At 43.9% G+C, this 26,704-nt stretch overlaps 2 protein-coding genes across 3 annotated transcripts; one reads left to right on the top strand and one right to left on the bottom strand.

Moving 5' to 3' along the window:
* The first annotated feature begins 1,453 nt into the window (after positions 1-1,453).
* LOC129691791 (ubiquinol-cytochrome-c reductase complex assembly factor 6) lies at positions 1,454-4,834 on the top strand. 2 transcript variants are annotated; one of them, XM_055627981.1, is made up of 3 exons: positions 1,454-1,543; positions 1,836-1,952; positions 4,498-4,834. In XM_055627981.1, exons 2-3 carry the CDS (start codon positions 1,845-1,847, stop codon positions 4,627-4,629), a joined length of 240 nt encoding a protein of 79 aa, XP_055483956.1. In that variant the 5' UTR covers positions 1,454-1,543; positions 1,836-1,844; the 3' UTR covers positions 4,630-4,834. The 2 variants fall into 2 exon arrangements, with proteins under 2 accessions (XP_055483956.1, XP_055483957.1); XM_055627982.1 differs by lacking the exon at positions 1,454-1,543 and adding an exon at positions 1,555-1,740.
* A 3,303-nt stretch (positions 4,835-8,137) lies between these two features.
* Positions 8,138-21,734, bottom strand: Hsp90b1 (heat shock protein 90 beta family member 1). Its single transcript, XM_055627753.1, has 18 exons — positions 21,556-21,734; positions 20,575-20,677; positions 19,731-19,872; positions 19,169-19,285; positions 17,905-18,236; positions 14,827-14,938; positions 14,540-14,659; positions 13,590-13,706; positions 12,673-12,810; positions 12,505-12,582; positions 12,326-12,391; positions 11,464-11,733; positions 11,022-11,267; positions 10,653-10,789; positions 9,907-9,985; positions 9,659-9,814; positions 8,803-8,922; positions 8,138-8,440 (listed from the first exon to the last, which is right to left on the bottom strand). Exons 1-18 carry the CDS (start codon positions 21,602-21,604, stop codon positions 8,411-8,413), a joined length of 2,412 nt encoding a protein of 803 aa, XP_055483728.1. The 5' UTR covers positions 21,605-21,734; the 3' UTR covers positions 8,138-8,410.
* Positions 21,735-26,704: the final 4,970 nt, after the last annotated feature.

The raw sequence follows: 26,704 nt of genomic DNA on the forward strand, positions 1-26,704 counted from the left end.
TCCTATTCAAAGCACCACACTTACTTTACGTATTTGTTTCTGAGACAGGAACCTAGAGGTCACCAATTAGGCTAAGCTGTGGTCCCAGCTCTAGTGATGCAGGGACAAGCAGATCTCTTGGGTTCACTATCTAGCTAGTCTATTCTACTTTGAGAGCTCCAGGTCAGTGAGAGACCCAGTCTGGAAGAAAAATGAAAGGAAAAGGAGAGGAATGGACAGTGTGTGATGTCCCTGAAGTTGTCCTCTGATCTTGAAATTGCACATGTGCACACACACGAACATTCACACAAATACAACTTGGGCATAACGTTGATTACCTTAGTTCTGGAAATGGTTTTCCAAATGTACACATGGCAAACCCATATAATTGCCTACTTTATGTGAGATTATTATGTGTCAAATATAATACCATTAAGTTAAAACTAAATTTTTACTCCCATGAAGTTAAAAAAGGCGTGCGTGTGTGTGTGTAAAAAAAGGCATGTTTGTATGTGTTTGTGCGTATGTATGTATGAAAACAATTTACAGAGCTGGCTTTTTGCTTCCATTACGTAGGGGTGGGGGAGCAAAACTGGGGCATCAGATTTATCGACAATACCCTTCCAGCTCCTGAGCCATTTAGGGCCCAGAGTTGTAAAAAACGTGATCATGATTCATGTTACACAATGCTACCTTAATGTTTCAGAGTTCTTGCAGTTTGCTAAGCAAAAACTAATCCACAATCGAAGCATGATCTTTAAAAACACTCATGGATTAAGTAAGATAGATTGGAGATCTCTTTATCAGTAAAAGAAGAGACCCAAAAGCAGCATGCCTGGCTGTGGCTCTGTGTAAAGTTTCAAAGAACCTCAAAACCCGGAGAATAAAGTTTTGAGCCTTTCTCTTTCTTTCTCTCTCCACCCTCCCCCCCACCCCCAGCAGAGGTTCTTATCTTTCCTAATGCTGCAGCTTGTTAATACCGTTCCTCAGGTTGTGATCCCGACTATAAAATTATTTTCGTTACTACATAACTGTAATTTTGCTACTGTTATGACTCATAAGGTAAATATCTGATATACAGTATATCTGAGATACGACCCCTGTAAAAGGATGAGTGGAGCCTTTCCAAAAAGGTTAAGAATCGGTGCTCTAGAGCGTGACTTCCTTTAGAAGTACACAAGCGCTCTGCAGCAAAACTCTGCCTCTTCCTAACTACGGGGCCACAGGCCTTTCCCTTTATGCAAAAGGACTAATAAATGCCGCAAACACCACAATGACCAGGTAAGTCAAAGGACGACAAGACTGGGACAGTGACGAGGAGGGGCTAGGATCCCAGGTTGGCTAAGGTGTGGAAACAGTCAAACAAAACAAAAATGGAAAAGAGAGAAAGAAACCCAGCCTCCCGCTTCCGCCAGAAACCCACGAAAGCGCCTGCGCGCCCGATGCCCTCGCTTTTCACTCCGTCGCGGCGTCGGACCCTGCACTTTGGTTCCTGCCCGCGGACGGTCAGCTCCGGCCTTTGGGGAAACCTCTGACCCGTCGCGCTGCGCGTGTGCACTCCGCGGTACAGTCTCCCTCGCGCGTGGTTGGGGTCAGGAGCGAGGGGCTCTAGCTTCTCCCTGAGAGGCTGAGGAACCACCGGGCCCACCTTCCACCTGCTCCGCGGGCGCTGGCTTCACCTAGCGGGGTCACCCAGGAGGAAGTTGCACGCGTGCCAGAGGGCTGCGTAGCGACTCCGCCTCCTTTAAGCAGTCCTTGAAGGTGCTTTAGGCGCCGCTTTTTAAGAGTGCCTCAGCCTTCAGGCGTCCTCAAGGCCACCCACCCTCCTAACGCTGTGCCCTTTCTGTCCCTGCCAGCTCTCCAGCATGCCCGGGGGCGTGTCCTGGTCCGCCTACCTGAAAATGCTCTCCTCCAGCCTTCTGGCTATGTGCGCTGGGGCCCAGGTAGTGCACTGGTACTACCGGCCTGACCTGGTGAGTCCTGTGGGGCTTGTGCCCATCCTTCCCCTTACACTCCAGCATTCTGTCGCTTCGCTCAGTCCCTCTTGACATTTAGATTGTTCGCAGTGTTCGGATAAACACTGTAGCAGCTCGCTGTTAAGAGTTAAGACTGTGTCTTTTTAATAGCTGCAATGAGGCAGTCTGGTCTACAGAGTGCGTGCTAGGACAGCCGGGGCTACACAGAGAAACCCAGTCTCGGGTGTGTGAAGTGTCAAGAAACTTAATGGAGATAGAAAGTGGCAAGAACTTTCCACGGAAATGCAGTTTTGTGTCTAGCTTCTGCAGGAATAGCTAACAGCTATTTGCCAAGGTAATAATGCCTAGAATTTGATCCTATGAGGTTGATGTGATTAATCTCATTACTATTGAAGCTGTTCAAGGATTGTTACCAGTAGCTACCTGTACTTTGGGAGAAAGCAACACAAAACCGCAGCCTTTAAAATGGACGTGCTCAGGGTCCTGAGCCTCCTCAGTCTCATTAGGTGGTAATATTGGCAGTAGGACCTCTTTTCTGATAGGCCAAGGTGGCTGGTTGCTGTAGGATGCTGTGTGCTCTCCTACTGTTTAAGGAATTATTCCAGCCACCACTGTGGCAGCAGCTAAGGTTGAGGAGAGCAGACCAGGAGGCTATGATGCCACCCAGGGTTGGTACTCCGTGGTGCCGTGGGGGGAACTGCTAAGGATGCTGTTTTAGTTGTCCAGCGTAACGCATTAGGATAGCGAAAGAGACAACTATTTAACCCAGGAGTCATCCTAATTCCTCTCTCTTACAGCGTGCCTCAGCAGACCCCACTGGATGAATATAAAAAACACATCCACACCCTGCCTGCTTCTCTCCCATGTGCCTCCCCTGCCAGGGTCTTACCCCTTTTCTCAGTTAAAACAGTAGCTTCCCGACCATCTACCCTCCACTCCTGCTCTTCCTGAAGTGGCTTCTCGGCAGATCTTACATTACCATTTTTGTTTTTCAAGACAGGGACTTTCTGTGTAGCCTTGGCTGTCCCAGACTCAGTCTGTAGATGAGACTTCCCTTGAGCTCACAGTGCCTGCTTTCGCCTCCCTGAGTTCTGGGATTACAGGCGTGCACCACTATTTCCAGCCTGAATTACCATCTTTTTAATCCTTCAGTCAGGTAACATAGTTCTTAAAACTCCCCAGTATCTTTATGCTTCCAACATGAAGGCCCCTGGAGTATTTTATGTCCCTCCACTGCCAAACAGCCTTCTAATCTGTTGAACACTCTATCAGTATTCTGATGCTTTTCTTTGAAGGCACAGTCATGCCTCAGGTTCTCTGTCCTTGTGAGCCCAACAGCCCGACACTTGTAACACTTCTTCGTCTCCTTCACACCTGTGTTCAGAAGTCAACTTCTGAGCCAAAAAGCCTGTGAAGAGATGCTCATTATCGTTAACCACCAGAGAAATGCAATCTTTACTCAGAACCCCTGCTGTGATGGCCATAATAAAACAACAGTCAGGGACAGGGAGAAGTTGGAACCCTCATGCACTACCTGATGAAAATATAAAGTCGTGAAGCTGCTTTGAGAACCAGTCTGGCAGTTCTTCAAACACTGTATGTTCCAGCAATTCCCATTCTGGGTTTTTATCCAACAAATACCAGGACATCTGTCATCATACTTGTTTGACCTTGTACATGTCCGTAGGTGAGAACAATCCAGATACCTATATTAAAACATGGTACTTCTGTAGAGGGGAATATTATTCAGTGTTCATACACGAATGAAACTTGATCATGTGGTATGTGGTGGGCAAATATATGTGGACAAAATTGGCTTATGGGAATGGAATGGGTGTTTTTTGGGTAGTGAAAAGATTCTGAAATTTTATTGTGGTAGACTCACAGCCCTATTTAGACTGTACTGAAATCATTTTTTTCCTTTTTGTGGTGCTGGGAATCAAACTCCACAATACACACGCTGCACCCCATTTCTCTCTGCCTTCCCCAAAGGCATCATTGTGTATGTGTTGCTAATTTCTTTAAACATTCATAAGATGGCCACTTCATATGTATATTTGTTTGAGACAGGGTTTCTCTGTGTAGCCTTGGCTGTCCTGGGCTCGCTTTGTAAACCAGGCTGGCCTTGAACTCACAGTGATCCGCCTGCCTCTCTCTTCCTGAGTGCTGGGAGTACAGGTGAGCACCACCACGTCTGGCTCCATTTCATGTTTGAATACTACCAGTAGTTATTTCCCAGTTCTGGTGTATGGGCAAGTCAGCAGATAGTGTGGAAATGGATTTCCAAATGTTGAAATTCTCACTTGAAATAACTTGTATTTGAGTCAGTTGGATCTATCCCTGTGAGTCCTGTAGGACTTGACTCTTGCCAGGATAATGTAATCATAAATATACAGATAGCAAGAAATTTAGATCAACCAGGTCCTCTTAGTACTGGTCTGTTACTGAGTAGCATGTATGAGGCTTTATCTTTGTAAAGCTTTTGAGATCACATTGAACTGTGGTGGCATCTGGTTTTTGGCTTTTGTTTTTATTTTTGTAGACAATACCTGAGATTCCACCAAAGCCTGGAGAACTCAAAACAGAGCTTTTGGGACTGAAAGAAAGACACCACGAACCTCAGGTTTCACAGCAGCAGAAACTTCAAAATACAACTGTGCCAAGAATTCTGTGAATATTTTAAATATGTATTTTTAAATTTATTGAGTAAGACTTTTTTTTATTATTATTTTTTATTTATTCACTTTGTATGCCGGCTGTGGCCCCCTCCCTCTTCTCCTCCTAAGCCCCTCTGTAAAACTACTTCTTAAAACACCTGATCCAAAGGCAAAAATGCTGGTTGCTAGGAGCTGATAAAGATGAGCTTGTATTATGGTTCACTGGTTTTTTAAAGATAGTCTCACTATGCATCCTTGGCGCAACTGGAACTTGCTATGTAGATCAGGCTGGCCTCCAGTTCACAGGACCCACAGGCTTCTACACAAAGGTCTTGCTGTGCTGTGTAGCCTACCCTGACCTCAAACTCAGGACAGCTCTGCCTCCACTTCCCAAAGGGAGAAATCGCAGGTATACAACCATTCCTGGTCGTGTAGGCCCTAGTTTTTCAAAGGCTACTTCATTTGGAGGTTCCTTAAAGTTTATACCTCCTTTCCAACCCCAAGCCCAGGTAGGGGAAAAAGAAGGTTGTTAGGGAAAGAGGATGTAGCCCTCTTTTTTTTCCTGCTTGGTAGGGTTGTAGGATTCTTTTGGGAGCAACACCAGAATCCATCAGGAAATCCAGAAATTCAGGTAACCAGCAAGCCAGCCAGCCAACAAGTGCAGCAAGCAGTCCTCTGCCTTCTCCCTCTGTGCTATAATATTTGTACCCCTCAAAGTTCTCAAAATTCAACTAATTCCAGCTGGCAAAGACCATGCTCCGCATGAGACAATTAACAGGTGTGGACAAACTAAAGTCCCCACTTGGGATTACAACAAAAACGTGTATATATCATAAACCAAAACATCCACAACATGGTCCAGTGTCTTTTAAGAACTGCCTAAGATCATCTCTTTAGCGTCTTGCATTTGACTGGGAAGATGTTTTATCTTCAATATCACACAAGACTGAGTATTTGCAATGTCTCCTGCCATTATGATTCTCACTTCTCTGAATGAACTTGATTATAATGGCAAGTTATAACACCCAGGCGTGGTGGCCCACAGCTTTGATCCCAGTACTCAGGGAGAGGCAGGTGGATCTACAAAACAAGTCCAGGATAGCTAATAGCTAAGACTATAAAGACTATAGAGAAACCCTGTCTAAAAAAAAAAAAAAAAAAAAAAATCAGTGATGATGCTTATAGGGTCTAAATTAATATATCTAACATTAGAACATATTCTTCGTACTAAAGTTAAAAGTTCTTTGGAATTGTGTACCTAATGGAATTGTATTAGTGACATGTCAGGGTACTTAAACCCCAAAATTTGAGAAAGCAAATTAAAATTGGTACTGTATACATGTAAAAATGGCATAAGACTCTAAATGAGTATGAACTGTGTCCCTAACTCCTTATCCTTCAGTGCCTGTGAATGACTAGGATGAGGTCATAAGGGTGAGCCTAATATACTATGACCACTGTCTTGATGCCAAGGGAAGAAATGCAGTGAGGACGTTGCGTAAAGATATGCAGGGACTAGAATGTTGGAAATCCAAGCAAAGAACAGCAAGCATCAAAGGCCCCCACCCAAAGCCTTTAAGGAAAGGAAGGATTCTGTCACAGAACAAGGCCCTGAGAACTGTGATAGCACATCTAATTTTAGGCCTAGTTTCCTACAGCAGCTGTCTCAAGATTTTGCTCAATCTGTAAATAAAGAACAAAATATATGTTCCTTTTAAAAAAATTTTATGTATATGAGTACATTGCTGCCATGTCCCTGACTCCCTCAGAAGCCAGGAAGAGGGTATCTGATACTCCCAAAACTAGAGTTAAGAGCCTGTGAGAGGCACCTAGGCACTAAGGCCTGAACCAGGGTCCTCGCAAAGAGCAGTCAGTATTCTTTACTGAACCTCTCCAGGCCTGAGGATTCTTCAAGTTGCATGAATATATGGACATGGGTGCCCTGCCCATGAAGGGGAGGTAGCAGGTGGAAGATGAATTATGTGTAGTTTGGAGCCATCAGGTGTGTCTGGGAACTGAACCTAGGATCTCTGTAAGAGCAACAAGTTCTGCTGAGTTGTCTCTGTATCTATATTGTAAACACAATGTCTTTGTAGGGACTCTGAAGCCGAGTCGTTTGAGAGGTCTAAATAAGTAACCTTGTCTAGCGTGGAACTTGCTAAGTAGGATCAGGCTGCCCTTGAGATCTGCCTGCCGTGCTTTCATGGGCACTAGGCACACATTTGCATACATACATTCAAAGAACACTCATACACATCAATTTTTAAAATGGTTTGACAGAATCTCTTTTGTCCTGGCACTGGCTATGTCATGCTGGCCTTGAACTCAGAGGTCCTCTTGCCCATCTCCCATGTGCACCCACCTAGCTCAGCTAACATGAAATTACCATGATCTATCTGCCTTTCACCCCAGCACTCAGGAGGCTGGGGTGATCTTTTGAGTTCTAGGCCAGCTGAAGTTATATAGCTTGTTGAGAGCATGTCTCAAAAAAAACACTGGCAGGTTAATTTTAATTACTTTTAATTACTTTTTTTTAAGTAACTTTGCTGAGAGGACTTCAAAGTTTTTTCATGGTCTTTGAACATATTCAAATACCCAGTATATACTCTAGAAGGTCATCACCAAGTCTAGCACACACTCAAAAAGATTATGTTCTGATCCCTGGAAGGGGAATATCTACATGTTCAGTAAAAAGCATGATCTGAGATAAACATAATGAAATCTGTACACCTATAGAAGGTAAAACAAGAAAGACCGGGGGTAAGCCCTCACTTAGAGAGACAAATGGGATGGGCATTGGACAGAGGAGAAAACAAGTAACAGGACAGGAGCCTACTGCAGAGGGCCTCTGAAAGACTCTACCTAGCAGAGTATCAAAGCAGATACTAAGACTCATAACCAAACCTTTGGCAGAGTGCAGGGAATCATATGAAAGAAGAGGAGTTAGTAAGACCTGGAGAGGACAGGAGCTCCACAAGGACCATATGGTTGGGCACAGGGGTCTTTTCTGAGACTGACACTCCACCAAGGACCATGTATGGATATAACCTAGAACCTCTGCTCGGATGTAGCCTGTGGTAGCTCAGTAACCAATTGGTTTCCCATAGTAAGGGGAACAGGGACTGTTTCTGACATGAACTCAATGGCAGGCTCTTTAACCTCCCCACCCCCCAAGGGAGGGGCAGTCCTGCTAGGCCACAGAGGAGGACATAGCAGCCAGTCCTGAAGATACCTGATAAAACAGGGTCAGATGAAAGGGGAGGAGGTCCTCCCCAATCAGTGGACTTGGAAAGGGGCAGGGAGGAGATAAGGGAGGGAGGAAGGGTAGGATTGAGAGGAAATGAGGGAGTGGGATACAGAGTTAATAAAATAAAACAAAACAAAAAAACCCCAAACATGATCTGAAAAACACACAAAACATCAAACTAAGTTACTTTCTCTTTTTTTAAAAGAACCCAATAGACAAGGAATAAAAAAGTCAGGTATTACACAATTTCTGGTTTGTTATGAAAAACAGGCAGTAGGTATTTGGGATATTTTTTAATTTTTATACACATGACAAGATTTTACACCAATAGTCAGTTAAATAGTACAAATTTACATTCGGGAGGAATGTTAAAAAAACAAAACAAAAAACTTAACTAAAAAACCCACTTCTTCCTGTGACCCATAATCCCAACATTTTACAGTGCAGGGGAGAAGGAGGCTTGGGGGAGCATCCAAAACAAGTCTCTCAAAAGAAATGACTTTAAAACTTCACATTCCCTCTCCACACAGGATCCGTGGTGAGAGTGCAATTTACAATTCATCTTTTTCTGTTATAGATTCCTGTGAAAACATAAAAATCAGAAGACATTACAAACTGCCTTTCAGAAAGGCTCACGTTCAAACTGTTTCTACTATTTTGTTTGTACTTGCTTGTTGGCAAAATACAGAACCTACCAACAAGATCAGTGCTTAAATATAGTCAAAGCTTAAAAACTACCTAATGTTGGCCAGGCATAGCAGTTCACATCTTTAATCCTAGCATGAGGGAGGCAAAGGCAAGGCAGGACTACCTAGAGACAGCCACGTCTGAGCCTGGTATCAGAAGCCCACTTGTCCGTGGACTTACTCCTTGTGACTAGCTGTCATTAGGAGATCTACTTGCCGGCCTCGTGCAGCCCCATCTGCCCAACCCTCTGTCAGACCTTGGCTGTTTGCTGTTCTTCTTCTTCTTCTGTCCCCGCGTCCACCTCTTCCTCTTCCTGCTCCGTGTCCTCTGTGTCTTCTGTTGTGTCTTCAGGCTCTTCTTCTGGTTCTTCTTCTACCTATAAAACAACATCCATGAACCTGTAAATGCCTTCCATTCGTTTTGCATGTTTAAGATAATGATTGTTTTAACATTAACTGCAGCAAATCTGTCTTAACAGGGAAGCTATCAAAAGAGGCAAAGGTAAAAAATCTGAGCCCTGGGGGCCCTCAGAGACTGATGCATCAAGGACCACAGACAGAGGACCTAGACCCCAGCTCAGTCTCCATGTGGGTCTCTGAGTAAAGGGAGCAGGGGCTGCCTCTGTCATGAACTCAGTTGCCTGCTCTTTGATCACTTCCCCTTGGCTATGGAGCCTTACCAGGCCACAGAGGAAGAGGACCCAGGCAGTCCTGATAAGACTTGATAAGGGTCAAATGGCAAGGGAGAACTCCCCCTTTCAGTGACTAGGAGAAGGGGATGAGGTGAAGAGCGAGGGTAAGTGGGACTGGAAGGAATGAGGAAGGTGGCTACAGTTGGCATATAAAATGAATAAACTCACACACCTTTAATTTCAGGAGGCAAAGGCAGGTAGAACTCTGTGAGTTTGAGGCCAGTCTGGTCCACAGAGTGAGTTCCAGGACAGTCAAAGCTACACAGAGAAACCCTGTGTGTGTGTGGGGGAAGTGGGTTTCTCATTAATTTTATAGGTGCCATTATCACTCTAAAGATGGAGTAAGTTATTTCTAAGAGTAAAAACTAGGCAAACTTGTAAAGCAGTATCACTTAACAGAGAGCCAAGGGCACACACATACCTGTGCTTCAGGGTCAATGTTTAAACTCAGGCGAAGCATTCTTTCTATTCTATCTCCATAAGCCTTGGTGTCCGGTAAAAGATAACCTGACCGAAGTGTTGCTGTTTCAAACAAAACCACTGCAAGATCCAAGACAGTCTTGTCATCTTCATCTTCCTGAGAGAAGGAACATTTGATTAATATTAGTATTAACAGTTACAAAGCACTGCGGTTTAAAAAAACAAGAGAGTAGCTCCATCATCATTCACCTTAACCCGTCGAAGCATGTCTCTGATCAGTGGATGTCTAGGGTTAATTTCAAATGTTTTCTTCTGACTGGCATAGTAACTGTTTAAGAACAAAATGAACATTAGTTAAGACACCAATTTTAGGGTCTACATGCCTACTATATTCTTGCTTTAATTTCAGAAAAAAAAAAAAATCCTATTGTTTCCTCTGATAGGGAATGACCATAGTGAAATAAATATGAATAAATAAAAATGAAATAAAGGGAACTATTTAATGATAGTCCAAGCAACCAATTCTGTTGGGTAAATGTCCTGTTCATCCCCTTAATACCTTAACCGTACCAACGAGTCATAGTTATGAGTGTAGTTTAAGTATACAATCTCCATTATGCCTTCATCAGTGTGGGTCCCTAAAAATCTCCTTGTTTAAAGGGCATTACCATGTTAGATAAAAGACACAACAGTGTTCTTTACTTAGACCTTAGTCTTAAGAGAACTGGGCATGGTCATAAATGCCTTTAATCACAACACTTGGTAGGCATAGGCGGGCAGATCTCTGTGAGTTCAAGGACAACCTGTTCCAGGACAGTCAGGGCTATACAGAGAAACCCTGACTCAAAACTAAACCCCTAACACACTAGTAAGTCAAAATGTAAATGTGGACATTATTCTTACTCCAAAGCAAAAATAAGGATAATGCATGAAAAAAAAAAATGTTTCCATATAGAAGAGCTGGCACCTTAGTAGTGACATTCCCAGTTACTTACTTTGTAGAGATGTCCTTGCCCGTTTGGTAGGCCTGTGCTTTCATGATCCTCTCCATGTTGCCAGACCATCCATACTGGCTGGCCACAAGGGCACAGGGAGACTCTGTGAGGCGCTGCGACACCACAGCCTTTTCAATCTTAGGATGAGAAACAGACACAGTGAGGACCAGCAGGTAAGCAATGCCATTCACCACTCCAGATTATGATCTGCTTTTTCCAGTTATAAATTTAAACTTAAGCCCTAAAAACTTAGTATAAAATCATTAATGTCGGTATTATAACAAAAGGAAATTTCTGTAAGTTGCAGGCTCACTCCACCCTGTATTTAATGGCATTAAGTCTTAGGTCTTATACTAAAGTGCACAATACCTTGTCCTTCAGGGCCTTATCCTTCATCCAGTTGAGCAGAGGCTCAAATTCCTTCTCTGTTGCTTCCCGATTTTCCTTGGTTTTCTCACTCTCATCAAACTTCACTCCTTCTTTGGCAACATTCTGGAACCTTTTCCCATCAAACTCAGGGAGGGCCTGGATGCAGTATTCATCTACAGGTTCTGTGAGGTAAATAACTTCATAGCCCTTCTTCAGAAGTCTCTCAACAAAAGGAGAGGATTCAGCCTACAATATTAAAGGTAGTGTGTTTTTTCACGTTCTGCCACATTAGCTGTGTCTCCTCAGCATTTACAACCCCATGTGAACAAGGACTTGAAGTAAATGTCCTCCAGTGGCTGCCTAACTACTCCAGCTACACAATTAACTTTGCTCTCTCCAGCACTGGCTACACACCCCAGCAGCTGCATGCATCTCAGCTTACCTCTTTTCTGCTTGAGCCAGCCATGAAGTAGATTTTGTCCTGCTTCTCCTTCATTCTTTCCACATACTGGTCTAAACTAGTAATGTCAGTTGCATGGTGAGAAGACTGGAACCTAAGAAGTTTAGCAAGCCGTGTTCGATTCGAGTGGTCTTCAATCACACCAAGCTTGATATTGGTGCCAAATTCTTTCCAGAAAGTATCATTGTATTTCTCATCAGCAATCTTCTTGATCATGTCCAGAGTTTTTCGGACAAGCTTCTTCCTAATCACCTAAAGAAAATGGAATCTGGTTAGGAAAGTTTTATCTCAAACCTTTGCACATGTAAGAGATCAGGAGAGCAACAACTGAGACAGACAGCACAATGTCATATCACTACCAACGATCAAGGGACAGGAAACAACAGGAGCACTCTCACACCAGACTGAGTTAGAATTAAAGACAGGTGTTTTTCTGTTTGGACAGAGTTTCGGTGTAGCCTTGGCGTAGACTCACTTTGCAGACCAGGGTGGCCTTAAACCCACAATGATCTGACTGCCTCTGCCTCCCTCAGTTCCACTGAGCCTGGCTGGTGTAGGGACTCTTGTCTGAGCCCCACCAAACCCTACTTAAGAAATCCCTCCCATTAAGAAGAGCTCATGTAAATTACTAACTGCTAACAGACCCTGGCTTAAACTGGCATGACCTCGTGTTCCTGCTGCTTTTTCCTTCAAGCTGCTGAGATTATAGGCATGCACTGATGTGTCTGGTAGAAGTTCTTCTAAATGGTCAAAGACCAGTCCCACCACAACATCTAGTTGCTTTGTTTACTGAACCCACCCTGGCTCCAACCAGTGGGCAGAGCATCTGACTAGAAATCCTCACCTTGAGCAATTTATGTTGCTGAAGAGTCTCACGGGAAACATTGAGGGGGAGGTCATCTGAATCCACCTGTAGACAGCAAAATGCTTACTGAGCAATATAAACAAGTTTATAGAAAAAAATCCAACACTGCTAGACCCCACCCACTCTAACACCCATGCACCTAATCTTTAGATACTTACCACACCTTTGACAAAATTAAGGTACTTGGGCATCATGTCATGGAAGTCATCTGTGATGAATACTCGGCGCACATACAGCTAATGGAAACCAAAACAGAGTCACCTTCTGGATATCACACCTCTCAATCTTAAACATAGTTTACAATAACACTGAAGAAGCCCGCCTACCTTAATATAATCGCTCTTCTTAGATCCATATTCATCAAACAGACCACGAGGAGCGGATGTGGGCACAAATAAAATTGACTTGAAGGTAACTTCCCCTTCTGCAGTAAAGTGAATATAAGCCATGGGATCATCACTCTCCTGTGGAAAGTACCTTGGTTTGATTATTCAAGTCACAGGAAAAAGCAGTGCAAAGGCTTAGCACTCATTACTGCTAGAAGCATTTAGCAAAGATGGCTCCTTACAAAATTAAAAAAAAACAAAAAACAAAAAAAAACAGGTGTCAGAGGAAGTACCAAGAAGAAATGACTAATTCTAACTGACTAGGTAAGGTTGTTTTTGACAACAACTGCCAGTGACATCACTATCTGAGGATAGTGACACCATGTCATGCAAAGTTCTTAAACACATCCTATCTGTGTAAGATCCTGCTTAGGGAAACAGTACTAGAATCAAGTTTAACTCTAGTTTTCTATTCTTAGGAGTCAAAATAAGGGATCAGGAAAAGAAAAGGAAAAACAAAAACACAAAGTGCCAGAGAAATACCGATTCAGTAATATCTTAAATAGATGATTTACAATGTCTGATGTAAGTGAACCCTTTCAAGATCACATTAAGGGCCATTTAATAACATGTCTTGTTTCATGATGGAAACCAAATGCCTATGTATGTATGAGTATGTGTGTAATGTGACAACAGTCTCTGAGGTCCATGTGAAATTTCAATTTGACATATCACTGTGCTCTCCACACTCCTCCAATAGACACGTGGTTGTTATAAAATTTTTTTAATCATTGTATTGGGGAAAATGGGAATGGACAATCTTATTTATAGTCACAGACCACATTTAAACAATATGGCTGATAATTGTATGCAATTCACTAATAACCCAAAACCCAGAGCTCTTACATAGAATTTACCTTTGAAAATGATTTGTAGAAAGCTTTGTATTCATCTTCTTCTACTTCTTTGGATGGTCTCTGCCATATTGGTTTGATATCATTCATAAGTTCCCAGTCCCACACAGTTTTTTCAACCTAAAGTTAAGATACTTGGTAAGTTTCTTTTAGTACTCAATGGTTAACCTACCAAGTGCTCATATTTTAATATGGGTCCCACTAGCAAGCATGTTTAAAAGCAAGGATGAATACTTTTATTAGAGTTAAGTTCTGTGTAGCCCAGTCTGGCCTCAAACCAAGAACATCTTGCCTCAGCCTCTCAGGTGCTGGGATTATAGACTGAAAGCAAAATCTTTCACTTAGATTTAAAGCCAGAATTTAACATAAAAAAGTAGTAGGTAATATCACAAACAGCAATTTTCAACAATGCTTCACTCTATTGTCTAAATCAATCAGTAATGGAAATTATCTTATAATTGATTCCAATATGTTAAAAAGGATATAGAAAGCTTCCAGGTTCTTAAAATTCAGAATACATAAAGCAAACAATATAAAATGTCAGAAGGGTTTAAAAAAAAAAAAAAAACCAAAAATTTGTTACTTAAAGTAGTCCTGGATAACACAGAGCCCAACCATACACAACACCCCCACATCCCAACCCAGAATGAAGCTTCTAGGGCTGGAGAGATTGATCAGTGGTCAAGAGCATTCACTGATTGGTGGTTGGATTCCCAGCATCCACATGGTAGCTCACAACCCTCTCAACTCCAGTTCCACAGGACCCAATACCATCTTCTGGCCTCTATGGGTACCAAGCATGAAGTGGTGCACAAATATTCATACAGGCAAAACACTCACACACATAATAATAAATAATTATCTATAAAGAATGAAGTTTCTTTAACCTGTACTTGTGGACAGGCACTTTATTTTCACAGATCCTAGTGTTCCAGTACAGAAACCAGGCTTACTTTCTTAGTTTTTGGTTTCTTTTCTTCCTCCTCCTCTTCTACTGCAGCTTCATCATCAGATTCTTCTTTCTCTTCTTTTGCTGCTTCTTCTTCTTCCAAGGGCTCCTCAACAGTCTCAGTCTGTTGACAAAGAAATTATAATTACCATTAAGCTTGTTTGTTTAATCCTGATCGTCTACAGAAAGAAATCATAGTAAGGTAACAGATAACAAACCTGACACCATCCCCTTCTACTGACACTTTAGTACCTGCCATGGTTATGCATGAACTTTAATCTGCAGACTCACCTTGCTACTCCACACATAGATGGGAAAGTTGATGAACTGAGAATACTTCCTGACGAGGTTTTTAATTGTATCCAATTCAAGGTAATCAGATGCTTCTTCTTTTAAAACCAGACTGAAAGGAAAACAAGCCACTTACAGAAAACATACTCAACTGGGGTGTAACTTCTTTTAAAACACTTTGGTAATAATAGCCAGCAGTTCTGTAACACTTGACATTCACAGACATTCGCCTCCATCAGAAAGCTGTGAGCTAAATCTACAACATATAGGGCTGGGAAAGGAGATGCTCTTTATTGTAGTCCCTCAAGTAGACAAGTGTTTCGAGTAGAAAATACCAATCTGATTATATTGGGTGTTTTTATTTCTCAAGGTGAGAAAGCAGTGAAACATTCTAGAGAAAAAAAATACCTTCACTTTCATAGTTTTATACTGTTGTTCTAACAATCAAACCATTGAAGACTTAAACAAAAGGTAAAGTTCAGGTGAGACAGCTCATTTAGTACAGCCCTTGCTGTGCAAGCAAAGACCTCACTGTAATCCCCAGCACCCACATAAAGAGCTGGACAAGAAGGTGTGTACTCATCATCCCAGAGCTGGATGGATCCCTGGAACTTGCTGGCCAGCCAGACTATCTTAATCAAGCCCCAGTGCAACCCTGTCTTAAAAACAGAAAAAGGTTCCACCTGCAAACATGATTGCATAAGCCCCCTCCCAGAGAGTTTAAGTTTTCAGTTCAACAGCTGCAATGCCATATATACCTTGAATACTCAACACACACACACACGACTGTGGCGGCCACACCGCACAAGGGCATATAGAGCTCTTCTGGAGGCAGTGCTGGCTTAGCAATGCCTATTTTTCTTACCCTACCCCACATGTTAAAAACATGTCAAGGTAGACTCTGCAAACACAGCAAAAAGTAAAAGGCAAAGGCCTCACCCAAGTGTCACACAGGCCTTTAAGCCCAGCACTTGGGAAAAGGCAGATTTCAAAGTTCAAGACAAGCCAGGGCTACAGAGAAACCCACAATTTAGATGCTCCTGCTACAAAAACAGGATCTGCTATACGCTTTCAAGCTCAGAAGATCTTTGGTTGTTCTTGGTACTATGGAGAGTTTATGGAAGCACCGGAAACTGCTGGTTAGCAAACTTAAGTGGAAGTATTAACCATCAATTTGAAAGGCAAACAAGCCTGAAGACCAGAGTTCTATCCTTGGGAGCCACACAGCAGGAGAGAACAGATTAACAGATTTCTACACGCTGTCTTTTGATCACCCAACCCACAATAAGAGGCAACCAAGACTCATGAGCACAGAACCCACTAGTAATAGCTAGTCATGGTTTATTTTTATTTGGATATACTCTCACTTATTATTTATGGCTATTTTAAAGTCAAAACAGATTAATAGCATTCGACAGACTAAACATTGAAAAGCTGAAGTACTTATTAGTTGGTCCAGTAAGAAAGCTTTGCTGACTTGTGACCCAGCCTAAAAATATCTAAGAAACAGAGAAGGGACCTGAAGCCACTGCAGGAAGACTGCATGGAGAACATATAAATACTGAGAAAAGGGCTAGAACTTTTCAGATGAGATTACCAACATCTAGAAAATAGGTAAAGAAAAATTATACCAGGCATGGTGGCATATACCTTTAAGTCTAGCACTTGTGAGGCAGAGACAGGCAGATCTCTGAGTGGAGGCCTGACTAATTTACAAAGTGAGTTTCAAGATAGTCATGGCTACACAAAGAAACCTTGTCTCAAACTCCCTCCCCCCCCAATATACATGCCACAGAAGTACTGAGAAAACTATAGAGGGCAGCAGGAAAGGAAATTTCTATAGAAAACATGAAGAAACTCAAGAAAACAAAAATGAACAAAACATGTACTGGGAGCAATAGTAGTTAAATCTCCCAAAAAATCAACTGGACTTGGGAAGAGATTACTGCTGACTTACACAATGCGAAGACAGTCGGTAGGCTGAGACATGAACCCAAGTGAAGCAAGGCAAAGAACAGTTAGCCTTTCATACCGTGGGTCCTGCCCCAGGAGAGGCAACCAAGCACAAGCTCAAACTGTCACAGTACTGCTGACCTGCCCTAGTCAGGCCTGCGGGTTATGCATGGTCTCTGCACTGATGCTGTACAGACCCCTTTTCTTGTTTCTGTTCCTTTAACAATACAGTAATAACCACTTAGGTAGCACTTAGACTGCACTAAAATTATGAGTAACCAAGAAGTGATTTAGAACAGGAGAGGGTGTATAGGTTCTTTGTAAATACAATGCTTGTTACACTAGCGACTCTTGATCTATGGGTTTGGATATATGCAGGGTTCCTGGAACCAATCCCAGGCAGGCAGTGATGCTGCACTGGGGCTGGAGAGATGCTCAGTGGTTAAAAAGAAAACCTTACCCAAGGGAAAGCAGACCTGTTCTACTGTCTCATCTACTTTACAACCCAATCACCCATTCTATGAAACTGTCCTGATGTATCTGCCAGTCAAATGTCAGGCTCTGAGAATCATCATGGAGTTATCACCCAGATAATCTTGCCAGTCTCTTGGTACATGAACATCTAGCATGTTTTACATTTACCTGTCCTCTTCGACACCCCAACACATTACCACTCATTACAAATTATGGCTATTTCTAATGGTCACTCAGTCTCCTTCCAGGCCCCTGCCCGCATCACCTTCAGGACTCTTTAACAGAGAACCAGAGCTGCTGTCAGCAACTGCAGCCAGCTGTGAGGCAGCCCTTTAAACCCATGCACATACTCGGCCTTCCTCCTAGCCACACTTCTCTGCATACCTCAGTGGCCTCCTCTAATCTGGAAAACCCACAGCGCTGCCTCTCTTCTGTGGTCTCCCGTCGGCTTCTCCCTAGAAGAGTCCACTTCCTACTTGCTCTCTGTGTACAACCGCAATCCTAAGCTCCTCTGCATAGCCTTCCAGTGTGACAATTTTCTCATTCTGTAGACAAGGAAGTCCGGCCCACAATAAGCCGTGTACTTAAAAAGCTAGGACTGGAGGCTCAGGTTCCTCACTCTATTAATCTGTCTAAATCACTAATACTTACGTAATTGTTGTCCCACGACCCAGCGTATTTCCTCTTGGGTCAGCAATCACAGAGAATTCATTGGAGTCTGATTCCCAGATGTGCTGGGTATCATTGTTGTGCTTTGATGTGACAATGACCTTATCGGCTACAAGGAAGGCAGAATAAAAACCGACACCAAACTGGCCAATCAGTTCAGAAGTTGACTGACCATCTTCTTGTGCCTCTGTCATTTTGTTTAAAAACTCGCTTGTTCCAGATTTGGCTATGGTACCAAGGTTTTTCACCAACTCCTCTCTGGTCATTCCTACACCAGTGTCTGTGACATGCAGCAGATTTTTCTCTTTGTCACACTAAAAGCAAGACAAGAACCAGACAGTTAGGCCTTCTTAACATTAATAAATGGAGAAATTACCAGCTTGGGCCACATCAGGTTTAGATAGATATACTAGTCTGTAGTCTATTTTATGGTATTTTTCAAAAGCACATCTTAAATGCATGTTTCTTTATAGCTATAAATGTCAGATAACGGAAGATAACCCCAACAAAACTCCTAAATGAACTCTTATTTCACAGAAATTAAAATGACTAAGCTTCAATTATTTCTTATTTTGGGAACGCAAAATAGTCCTGGCCGTCTCCAGGAGCCTGGTAGGACTGTGCATGCATCCACAGACCACATGATCATTTCTTCCCAGTAAGGTTGCCAAGTGGGAGTTGAGGGTGTGACTTTCAGGCTAAGCCTTTTAATTGGTGTGCGACCCTTTATACCATGGCAACCAGAGATATTCCAGATGGCTGCTCAGTGAGCCTGTGGAACCAGGTAAGCCCAGGACTTGGCTAAATTTTCCTCAAGGGCCAGGTAGTATCTACTTTTTTGGTTTTAGGAGCCATAATTATTGTCATTGTAGACAAAAGCATTTATAGAATAAAACTAGGTATAACTGTGTTCCAATAAACCTAATAAAATGGGCAAAGTCAGATTTGACTCACTCTGAGGACTTCCATGCAAACTCACTGTGAGTAGGAAATTACTTTTCTTTTGGTCTTTGAGACAGGGTTTCTCTGTGTAGCCTTGGCTGTCATGGACTCACTTTGTAGACCAGGCTGGCCTCGAACTCACAGAAATCCACCTGCCTCTGCCTTCTCAAGTGATGGGATCACAGAAATGCCCCAACCAGGTAGGAAGTTACTTTTCACACCAGAATAATCTACTGGACCTATCTGATGTGAGTGCCTAGCTTCTTAGTAGCCTTTAAAAAGGAAACAGCTATTTTAAACTTACCTTAATCTTCACTGTTAACTCTTCATTTCCAGCAAGTGCATTCTCATCAGTTAGTGAGATGAGCCTGATCTTGTCCAAAGCATCAGAAGCATTGGAAATCAGTTCTCTCAGGAAAATCTAAGAAGAAGCCAGATTTAATTCCTTGGGAATAACCTCCAGACACAGTAAGACAGTGGTTCTTATGCATAACTCTTCTCACTTCTCCTCAGAACCAAGCTTTGTAATGGTGTAAGGGATGGCTTACTCTCTTCATAAAAAAGGTGTGGCTCTTTATAAAAGCTCAGTGGCAACTACAAGGAATGTCTGCATTATTGAGAACATGACTACTACTCTCCCACCCTCCATCTTTAGTCCAGTCTGTGTGACTGCCCCTCAGTCAGCAGGCCTGGGAAAATGTCTACTCCCTTACTCCCCAATATATACCGGTAGCAATTCTCATTTAATAAAATACCCACTCATATTGGGAATTTAAACTTCCTAACTACTATGCTCTGAACTCTTCATAATCTGCCATGAAAGGATACAGACGCTACCACAGGGATACAAACTGCATGACACTTACCTCTTTATTTTTATACAGAGAGTTGATGATAAGTTTCATCATTCTGTTAACTTCAGCTTGGAAAGCAAACTTTTCAGATTTTTCTCTAAGTTCTCTTATCTGTGATGCATTTAACCCATCCAACTGAATAGCTTCTTCCTCTCTAAGGAAATCAAATTAGATACTCAGTTTCATTTTTCTAAGTCTGTAGCCAGTAGACTGGCCTCTGCAGACCATCTTGTTAAAAAGGTAAAACAGTAAAAATATATTTGTAAAATACCATTAACATACCGGTTCGTTCTTATCACAGTAAAGAGCTATATTTAGCACTCAGTTGGAAATAGTTTTTAAAATTACCAGAAAAACAAACCCAGCTTCCATGTACTGAAAAGCAAGCCATAACTTGTGTGTGCTCTCACACTTAACACTTCAGTACTCTCACTAATTCCTGAGGCCAAAACTGAAATACTGCTCACCCACTGAAGAACCCGGGTTGTTGTTTAAGTTACAGACACAAGTTCTGTTCTTCATATTACTAACTTACAAGCGAACAAAACCAATCTGAAGTCTCCTGTCAGGTCTTAAAAGTTTGCAACATCAGCAGTTTTCTGTTTTTAGCTGCTGAGGATGCTAAGCTTATTTGCACCTCATTCAACTTCCCTTCTTTAATCAGTAGTCATTCCCAGGATCAGACTAAGAACTGTGTGCAGATAACTGGACACTCCTAAAAACTTCTCATTGTTTCGTATCGTTCAGTAACAATTATTATGGACTGATGTTTTAATCTGGATGTCTGGAGAAGAAAAAAAGCCACAGTGTCCCACTAACTTCCAGGGCTTATCAGAATAGTTTCAACTGCACGGACCTCTGCACGACTTCGTCATCTGTCCTTGAGCCTTCTCTGCTTTTCCCCAAGTCCTCTTCTACAGTACCATCCACATCGACTTCATCATCAGCTCTGACAAACCCTGAGGAAAAAGGTTAACGCTCTCAAAACCATTGCTTTCTCTTTCACACAAGGAGCAAGACCAAAGGACAAGAGGGAAAGTTAGCAAAATTATGTCGGTAAACATAAGATGTAGGGATGGAAAAATTATGTATTGGCTTCTAAAACCAATGTCAAGCCAAGTTAGCGCACTAAACTTTAAATGTAAATAAGTGCTCAAAAACCCACTCAGGCATCCATCACTTGTGTCCACCGCTCCTTTGAAACAAGGCCACAGTGACCCAGGCCCCCATCTACACCCACACGTGTTGCGCACAGGCTACAGGAGACCTCTACACTGGCCAAGCCGAAACTTGGGCCTTCCTTAGTTTTGAAAGAATATAAAAAGAGGGTTTGTGCAACTTCTCGAGAGGAAAACTGAAATCCGGCCCAAAGGGAAGACATGTCAGGGACCGCACTTTAGCCACACCGGAATCCGACCCGAGGCCCCACGCGGGCAAGCCGGGCGTCAGGAACCAAAGGGCGCGCTCCGGCGCAATCAGGGGGCAGGGGCTGCGGGTCCTCGGGCTCGGGGGGCCAAAGGTCGGAAATGATGACCAAAGTCCTTAGAGGGGCCCTAGCAGGGCTCCCCCGATAGTGGAGTCCGAGAGGCCGCACCACGCCAGCGAGACTTCGGGGCGCGCTCCAGCTCCATCCGCAGGGCATTTAAACGCCCCAGCGCCAAGTCGCCTCTCCCCACAGCTCCCAGGGCAAGCCTCATCACCCGAGTCTCCTTGGAGGAGAGGAGACGGACCCTGGCCCCTCTGCAGACCCCGGCGTCCCCCACCCAGGCTCAACGCCCCGAGAACGTTCGAGAAGCGGACGCGCAGAAAGGCGGGGGGCGCCCGCCCGCGCACTCACCGAAGGTCAGCAGGACGCAGCAGAGGCCCAGCACCCACAGAACCCTCATGGTGAGTGGCCGGCGAGTCGCAAGTCCTTTTCGGTCGCAGGAGCCGCCTCCACCCCCCCAACCCGAGTCGAGACTCCTCACACCTCCAGCAGCGCGGTCCGCCCACTACCCCGCGCGCAGGTCGGGCCGCTTTTCACCCCAAGGCTTGCGGGCGGGGGACGGAAACACGAACCCACCAATCGTGCCCCACCACGCACTCTCTGCACCCAATGAGGAGGCGTTGGGGGGACCGCAGCCGACCAATCGCAACTGTCCAGGTGCGGTGCCCGATGCCCGAAGCGTGGCTCCTTCCGATTGGGCTGGGCCAGCATCTTTCCTCCAATCAAATGGCTCCGCGGGCCCCTCACACACCGGGCCACCCCTTGGCCTGGGAAGCCTTGGTCTCTGAGGAAAACCGTCCAATGAACGTAAGCACATACCGAGTCTGTCCTTTCCTAGAGGTCCCCGGGAACCACTTCCGGTTCCTACCGAACGTTTACTCTGTGACTAGGGGAAACCGTAGCCAAGACAACGCGTTTTTTACCTATTTTTCTTCCACGACGAGGGTCACGTTGGGAACCATTTCAGCGCTACGTTCTCCGTCACCTTTCTGTTCGGTGTTGCTTTTCGAAAAAGAAATAGGTGACGGGTTAAATATCCGGAGTGTGTGTGGATGGTGGTGAGAAACTACAGTTCCCGGCATGCAAAGCACTCGGCTCATGAATGCTGGGAATCGTAGTCTCTGGCGTCTGAGCCAGTTGCGTAGTTTGGCCCTTGCACATTTTTCGTCTTGTCTCTGCGGGAAGTGTGTCCTGAGTTATTTAAGGTTTCCACTTCATTGTGATTGCAGAATAGATCTATGCGTACTCCAGATTCTAAGGCACACAGTTTTTAGAGGCGTGCCTGGATAGCCGTCCCGCGTGGCCCTGGCCGCCCCGTGTCAAAGGGCCAGCCCTGGATTCTGGGCTGCGCCTCTGGCAGATGGTGGCACGCGGGTTTCCAGGTCGGCTTTCTTGCTCGTCACTCAGGGCTCTTGTATCCTTCAGCACCACTGGTGTTTCGCTGCCAGCATCTCCTGAGACTTCTGTTTTGGTTTGCAGTAGAGGGGGGGGGGGTTCACAACTCCTAGGAAATTCCAAGGACTCAAAATTTTTTGACATCCCCATAAATACCAAAGAAACTACCTGGCAATCTAGAGCCTCTCTGTGAGTCAGCTGGAGAGCAAGCTGGTGAAGTCCAGGCTGGCATAGAACAGGAAAGGACATTTGCGGATACTTGAAAGCAAAAGCCGCAGTGCTTACAAATAGCCTGGACTGTGGCGCTATAACTTCATAGAAACACCTTTCTGCCCTCCGAAAGACAGAAAGGGGCTCTTCTGGTGAGGGAAGTCCCTAACTCCAGCTTGTGCATTCTGAAATGTTTTCTAAGCGCTTTAGCCTACTTCTAACACACCCGTTCCATCACTGCTTTCTCTAACAAAGCTGGAGTTGTTTTCAGGTAATCATCCAAATTCCTGAAGGCAAGCTTTTCAGTGGCAGTGACATAGTCCCTTTGACAACTTCCGGAATTTAGACACAATGTGGCGATGGCTGTTTTCCCTACATTTGCCAAAGCACAGAGAAATGTGAAACGCAGGCTTTATGCCTGCATGCTTGCTTAGAGCACACCAGCATCTTACTTGTTTCTGTTTTTAGAAAAAGATCCCATTTCTGAGTTTGACAGCCCATCATGGCCTTTTTTCTTTCTTTCTTTCTTTCTTTTTTTTTTTTTTTAAACTGAGCAAGCAATGTTCCGAAACTGCAAATGCATCTTAACTGGCTAGTGGGAGGTAGATTTGGGCTGCACCTGGGAGGAACTGAGAATAAGATTTGTCTTCCAAAATAAAGCTGCTGTATTTTGTGGGTAGAAGTTTCTGTAGATGATGGTCCCTAGATAGAAAGAAGGAAAGAGAGAGACCGAGAGAGAAACCACCTTCAGGCTGGCAAACAATGGACGGTCAGCCCTCATCTGACTGAGCTCCCTGTAGAAGAAGTGGGTGTCAGCTGAGGAGAGATGGCTCAGGGGCTAAAATGATTGCCCCACTCCCACTATGGCCTGAGTGAGGATTCTCAGCATTCAGATGCTGGTCTAACCCCAAAGCTGGGAGTGGGGTGGTGATGGCAGAAACAGACAGGGCTCTCTGGCGAACAGCCTAGCCAAAACGGCAAACTCCAAGTTCACGAAGAGGATAGAGAAACACACACACACACACACACACACACACACACACACACGCGCGCGCGCGCGCGCGCGCGCACGCACAATGACAGTTTCTTGGGTTCCTAGTATTTTTCCCATGTTCTGTTCTTCGGACTTTTGACCTGTCACTGATCTCTCATGTCTGTTTTGCTCTGTCTTTCCCCAGTCTATGGTTGTTAAGCTCCTCACCTTTGAATCTGGTTCTCTTGCTTCCTAGAGAGCCATCTAGTTCCCAGTTCCCAGTGGGTGCTGGGAACTGACCCCTGGTTCTCTGCAAGAGCAAGTGTTCTTATCTACTGAGCCGTATCTTTAGGCCTTTTTGTTTTGTTCTGTTTTTAAATTGTTTTAGTTTTGATTTTTGCAGATGTGGTCTTTCTTTGTGGGCCTGGGTGTCCTGTACCTTGCTTTGCAGACCACTGACCTCCACGTGCCTCTGCCTCCTAAATGCTGGGATTACAGGAGTGTGCCACCACTCCCAGCTGGCTTTTCTGTTTAATGCTGTATGTTTATGGCTACTCCTGGCAATTTCTACCTTTGTTGTGGTTTTTGTCATACTTCTTGAGCAGATCTAATGCCATTAGTCCCCTGTCTTGCAGTTAAAGTTGAAAGGAAATTCCTGACCTGTAAAGGGGCAGGAATACCTCCTTTCATAGGCAGATGTAATCCAGCTATGGGGAGATCAAGGCAGGAAAGGCATTTGGTACTATTGAAGAATTGGGGTGAATTGCTAGGTTAATTGATTTACTCCTTCCTTCCCTCCCTCCCCCTCTCCCTCCCCTTTCTCCCTCCCTCCCTTTCTCCCTCTCTCCTTCCATCCCTCCTTTCCTTCTGTCTCTGTCTCTTCTTTATTAATACAACAAATATAGGCCCTGCCATGTGATAGGTATTATGGGGCTGGAATTTCATGGGTGAGCAAAAAATATATGGTCTCTATAACTACAGAGCATGGGCAGGCATGAACCAGGGAAGGGCACTGTAAGTAAGTGTATGGTGTATCTTTTCATTTTATTTATTTATTTGTTTCTTTGTTTCTTTGTTTGTTTTTTGAGACAAGATCTTGCTACCTTGTCCAGGCTGGTCTCAAAGTTACTAGGTAGCGCTGGCTAGCGTCAAATGCGCCTGAGCTCTAGAATTACAGGGATGCACTAGCACACCTGGATGTAAGCAGAAGTACAGAACCTACCTGAGAGCCTGACGGAAGAATTCCACAAAAGAGAGCCACAGAATTTTGGGGGAACATTCTTGAGCTTGGGTGCTTAAAGCTCATCAAACTGTACACTTAAAGGGCTGTATCTTTTCATATTTAATTCTTTTTTTATATAACATTTAATTTTTTTATGTGCATTAGTGTGAATGTGTCAGATCCCTTGGAATTGGTATTACAGACAGTTGTGAAGCTGCCATGCGGTTGCTGGGAATTGAACCCTGGTCTTTTGGAAGAGCTGACAGTGCTCTTAACCACGAGCTATCTCTCCAATCCCTCACATTTAATTCTTTAATCCATTTTGGGCTAGATTTATTATTTATTTATTTTATTTGTTATGTATACAGTGGTCTGCCTGCACACTAGAAGAGGGCACCAGACCTCATTATATATGGTTGTGAGCCACCATGTGGTTGCTGGGAATTGAACTCAGGACCTCTGGAAGAGCAGCCATTGCTCCTAACCTCTGAGCCATCTCTCCAGCTCCTTGTTTTGTTTGTTGCTATTTTTTTTTTTATTTAGCCAGCTTTATGCACATGTTTGATGTGTTTTTGATCTACATACCTCCTGTTACTACTGAATCCCTTCTCAACAGATTTGTTTCTTTCACGTCTTTAAAAGTATTTTAATGTGGGTATTGTATTGTAACTCTAACAACTGCTGTTACAATGAAACAAAATACTAACAAACATTTCATGGGAGCTTCCAGAGACTGAGACATCAGCCAATGAGCTTGGACCCTCTGGACACACTGTAGCCTACTGGTGGTTTGGTCTTCCTGTGGGGCGCCTGGCGACTGGAGGGGGCGGGGGCTGTTTCCAACATAGATTCTATTGCCTGCTTTTGGATCACCTCCCCCTGGCAGCACTACCTTGCCTGGCCTCAGGGGATAAAGATATGTTCAGTCCTGTTGTGACTTGATGCGCTGCGGAAGGTTAATACAGGGAGAGGGACCTCTCCTCCGATGGAGGGAAAGGGAGAGGGGAAGGGGGAAGGAGGGAAGTGGGGCAACTGGGAGGAGGGGAGGGAAGGGGCACGCTTGGAATGTAAAGTAAATAAGCTGATATAAAATTAAAAGAAAAAGCATTTCAGAAAGAATCAGGAGGTAGGTAGAGAAGCCAGTGCTGTTCTGTACTCATTAGGAGGGCCTAGTAATAAGAGAAAGACAAAACAATTGATACGCTTTTCAGAAAAATTAGCTGGGTGTGGTGGCACATGCCTGTGATCCCAGCACTTGGGGAGGCAGAGGAAGGATCTCTGAGTTTGAGGCCAGCTTGGTCTACAAAGTGAGTGTAGGATAGCCAAGGCTACACAGAGAAACACTTGAAAAACCAAAGGAAAAAAACTGTAAAGAACATTGCCAGATGTGGTGGGGCACACCTTTAAATCTAGCACACAGGAGGCGGAGGCAGGGAAATCTCTGAGTTGGAGAACATCCTGGTCTACAGAGTGAGTTCCAGGTCAGCCGGGCTACACAGAGAGATCCTTTCTGGAAAATTGAAAGAAAGAAAAGAAAGATTGATGGAGTTCCTTATTTTGTAATTATTTATTTATCCCAGATACCTGAGACCTAAGTTTTTTTAAAGTCTCAAACAAATATGAAAATCTGGTAAATTTTAAGATGATTTTAAGAGGACTTGTAAAAATTAAGTCTTGCTCTCCTGCAAAAACATAAAAAT

The sequence above is a fragment of the Psammomys obesus genome, unplaced genomic scaffold (genome assembly GCF_907164565.1).
Source record: "Psammomys obesus unplaced genomic scaffold, mPsaObe1.curated_primary_1811, whole genome shotgun sequence".
In the NCBI taxonomy this organism is placed as follows: domain Eukaryota; kingdom Metazoa; phylum Chordata; class Mammalia; order Rodentia; family Muridae; genus Psammomys; species Psammomys obesus.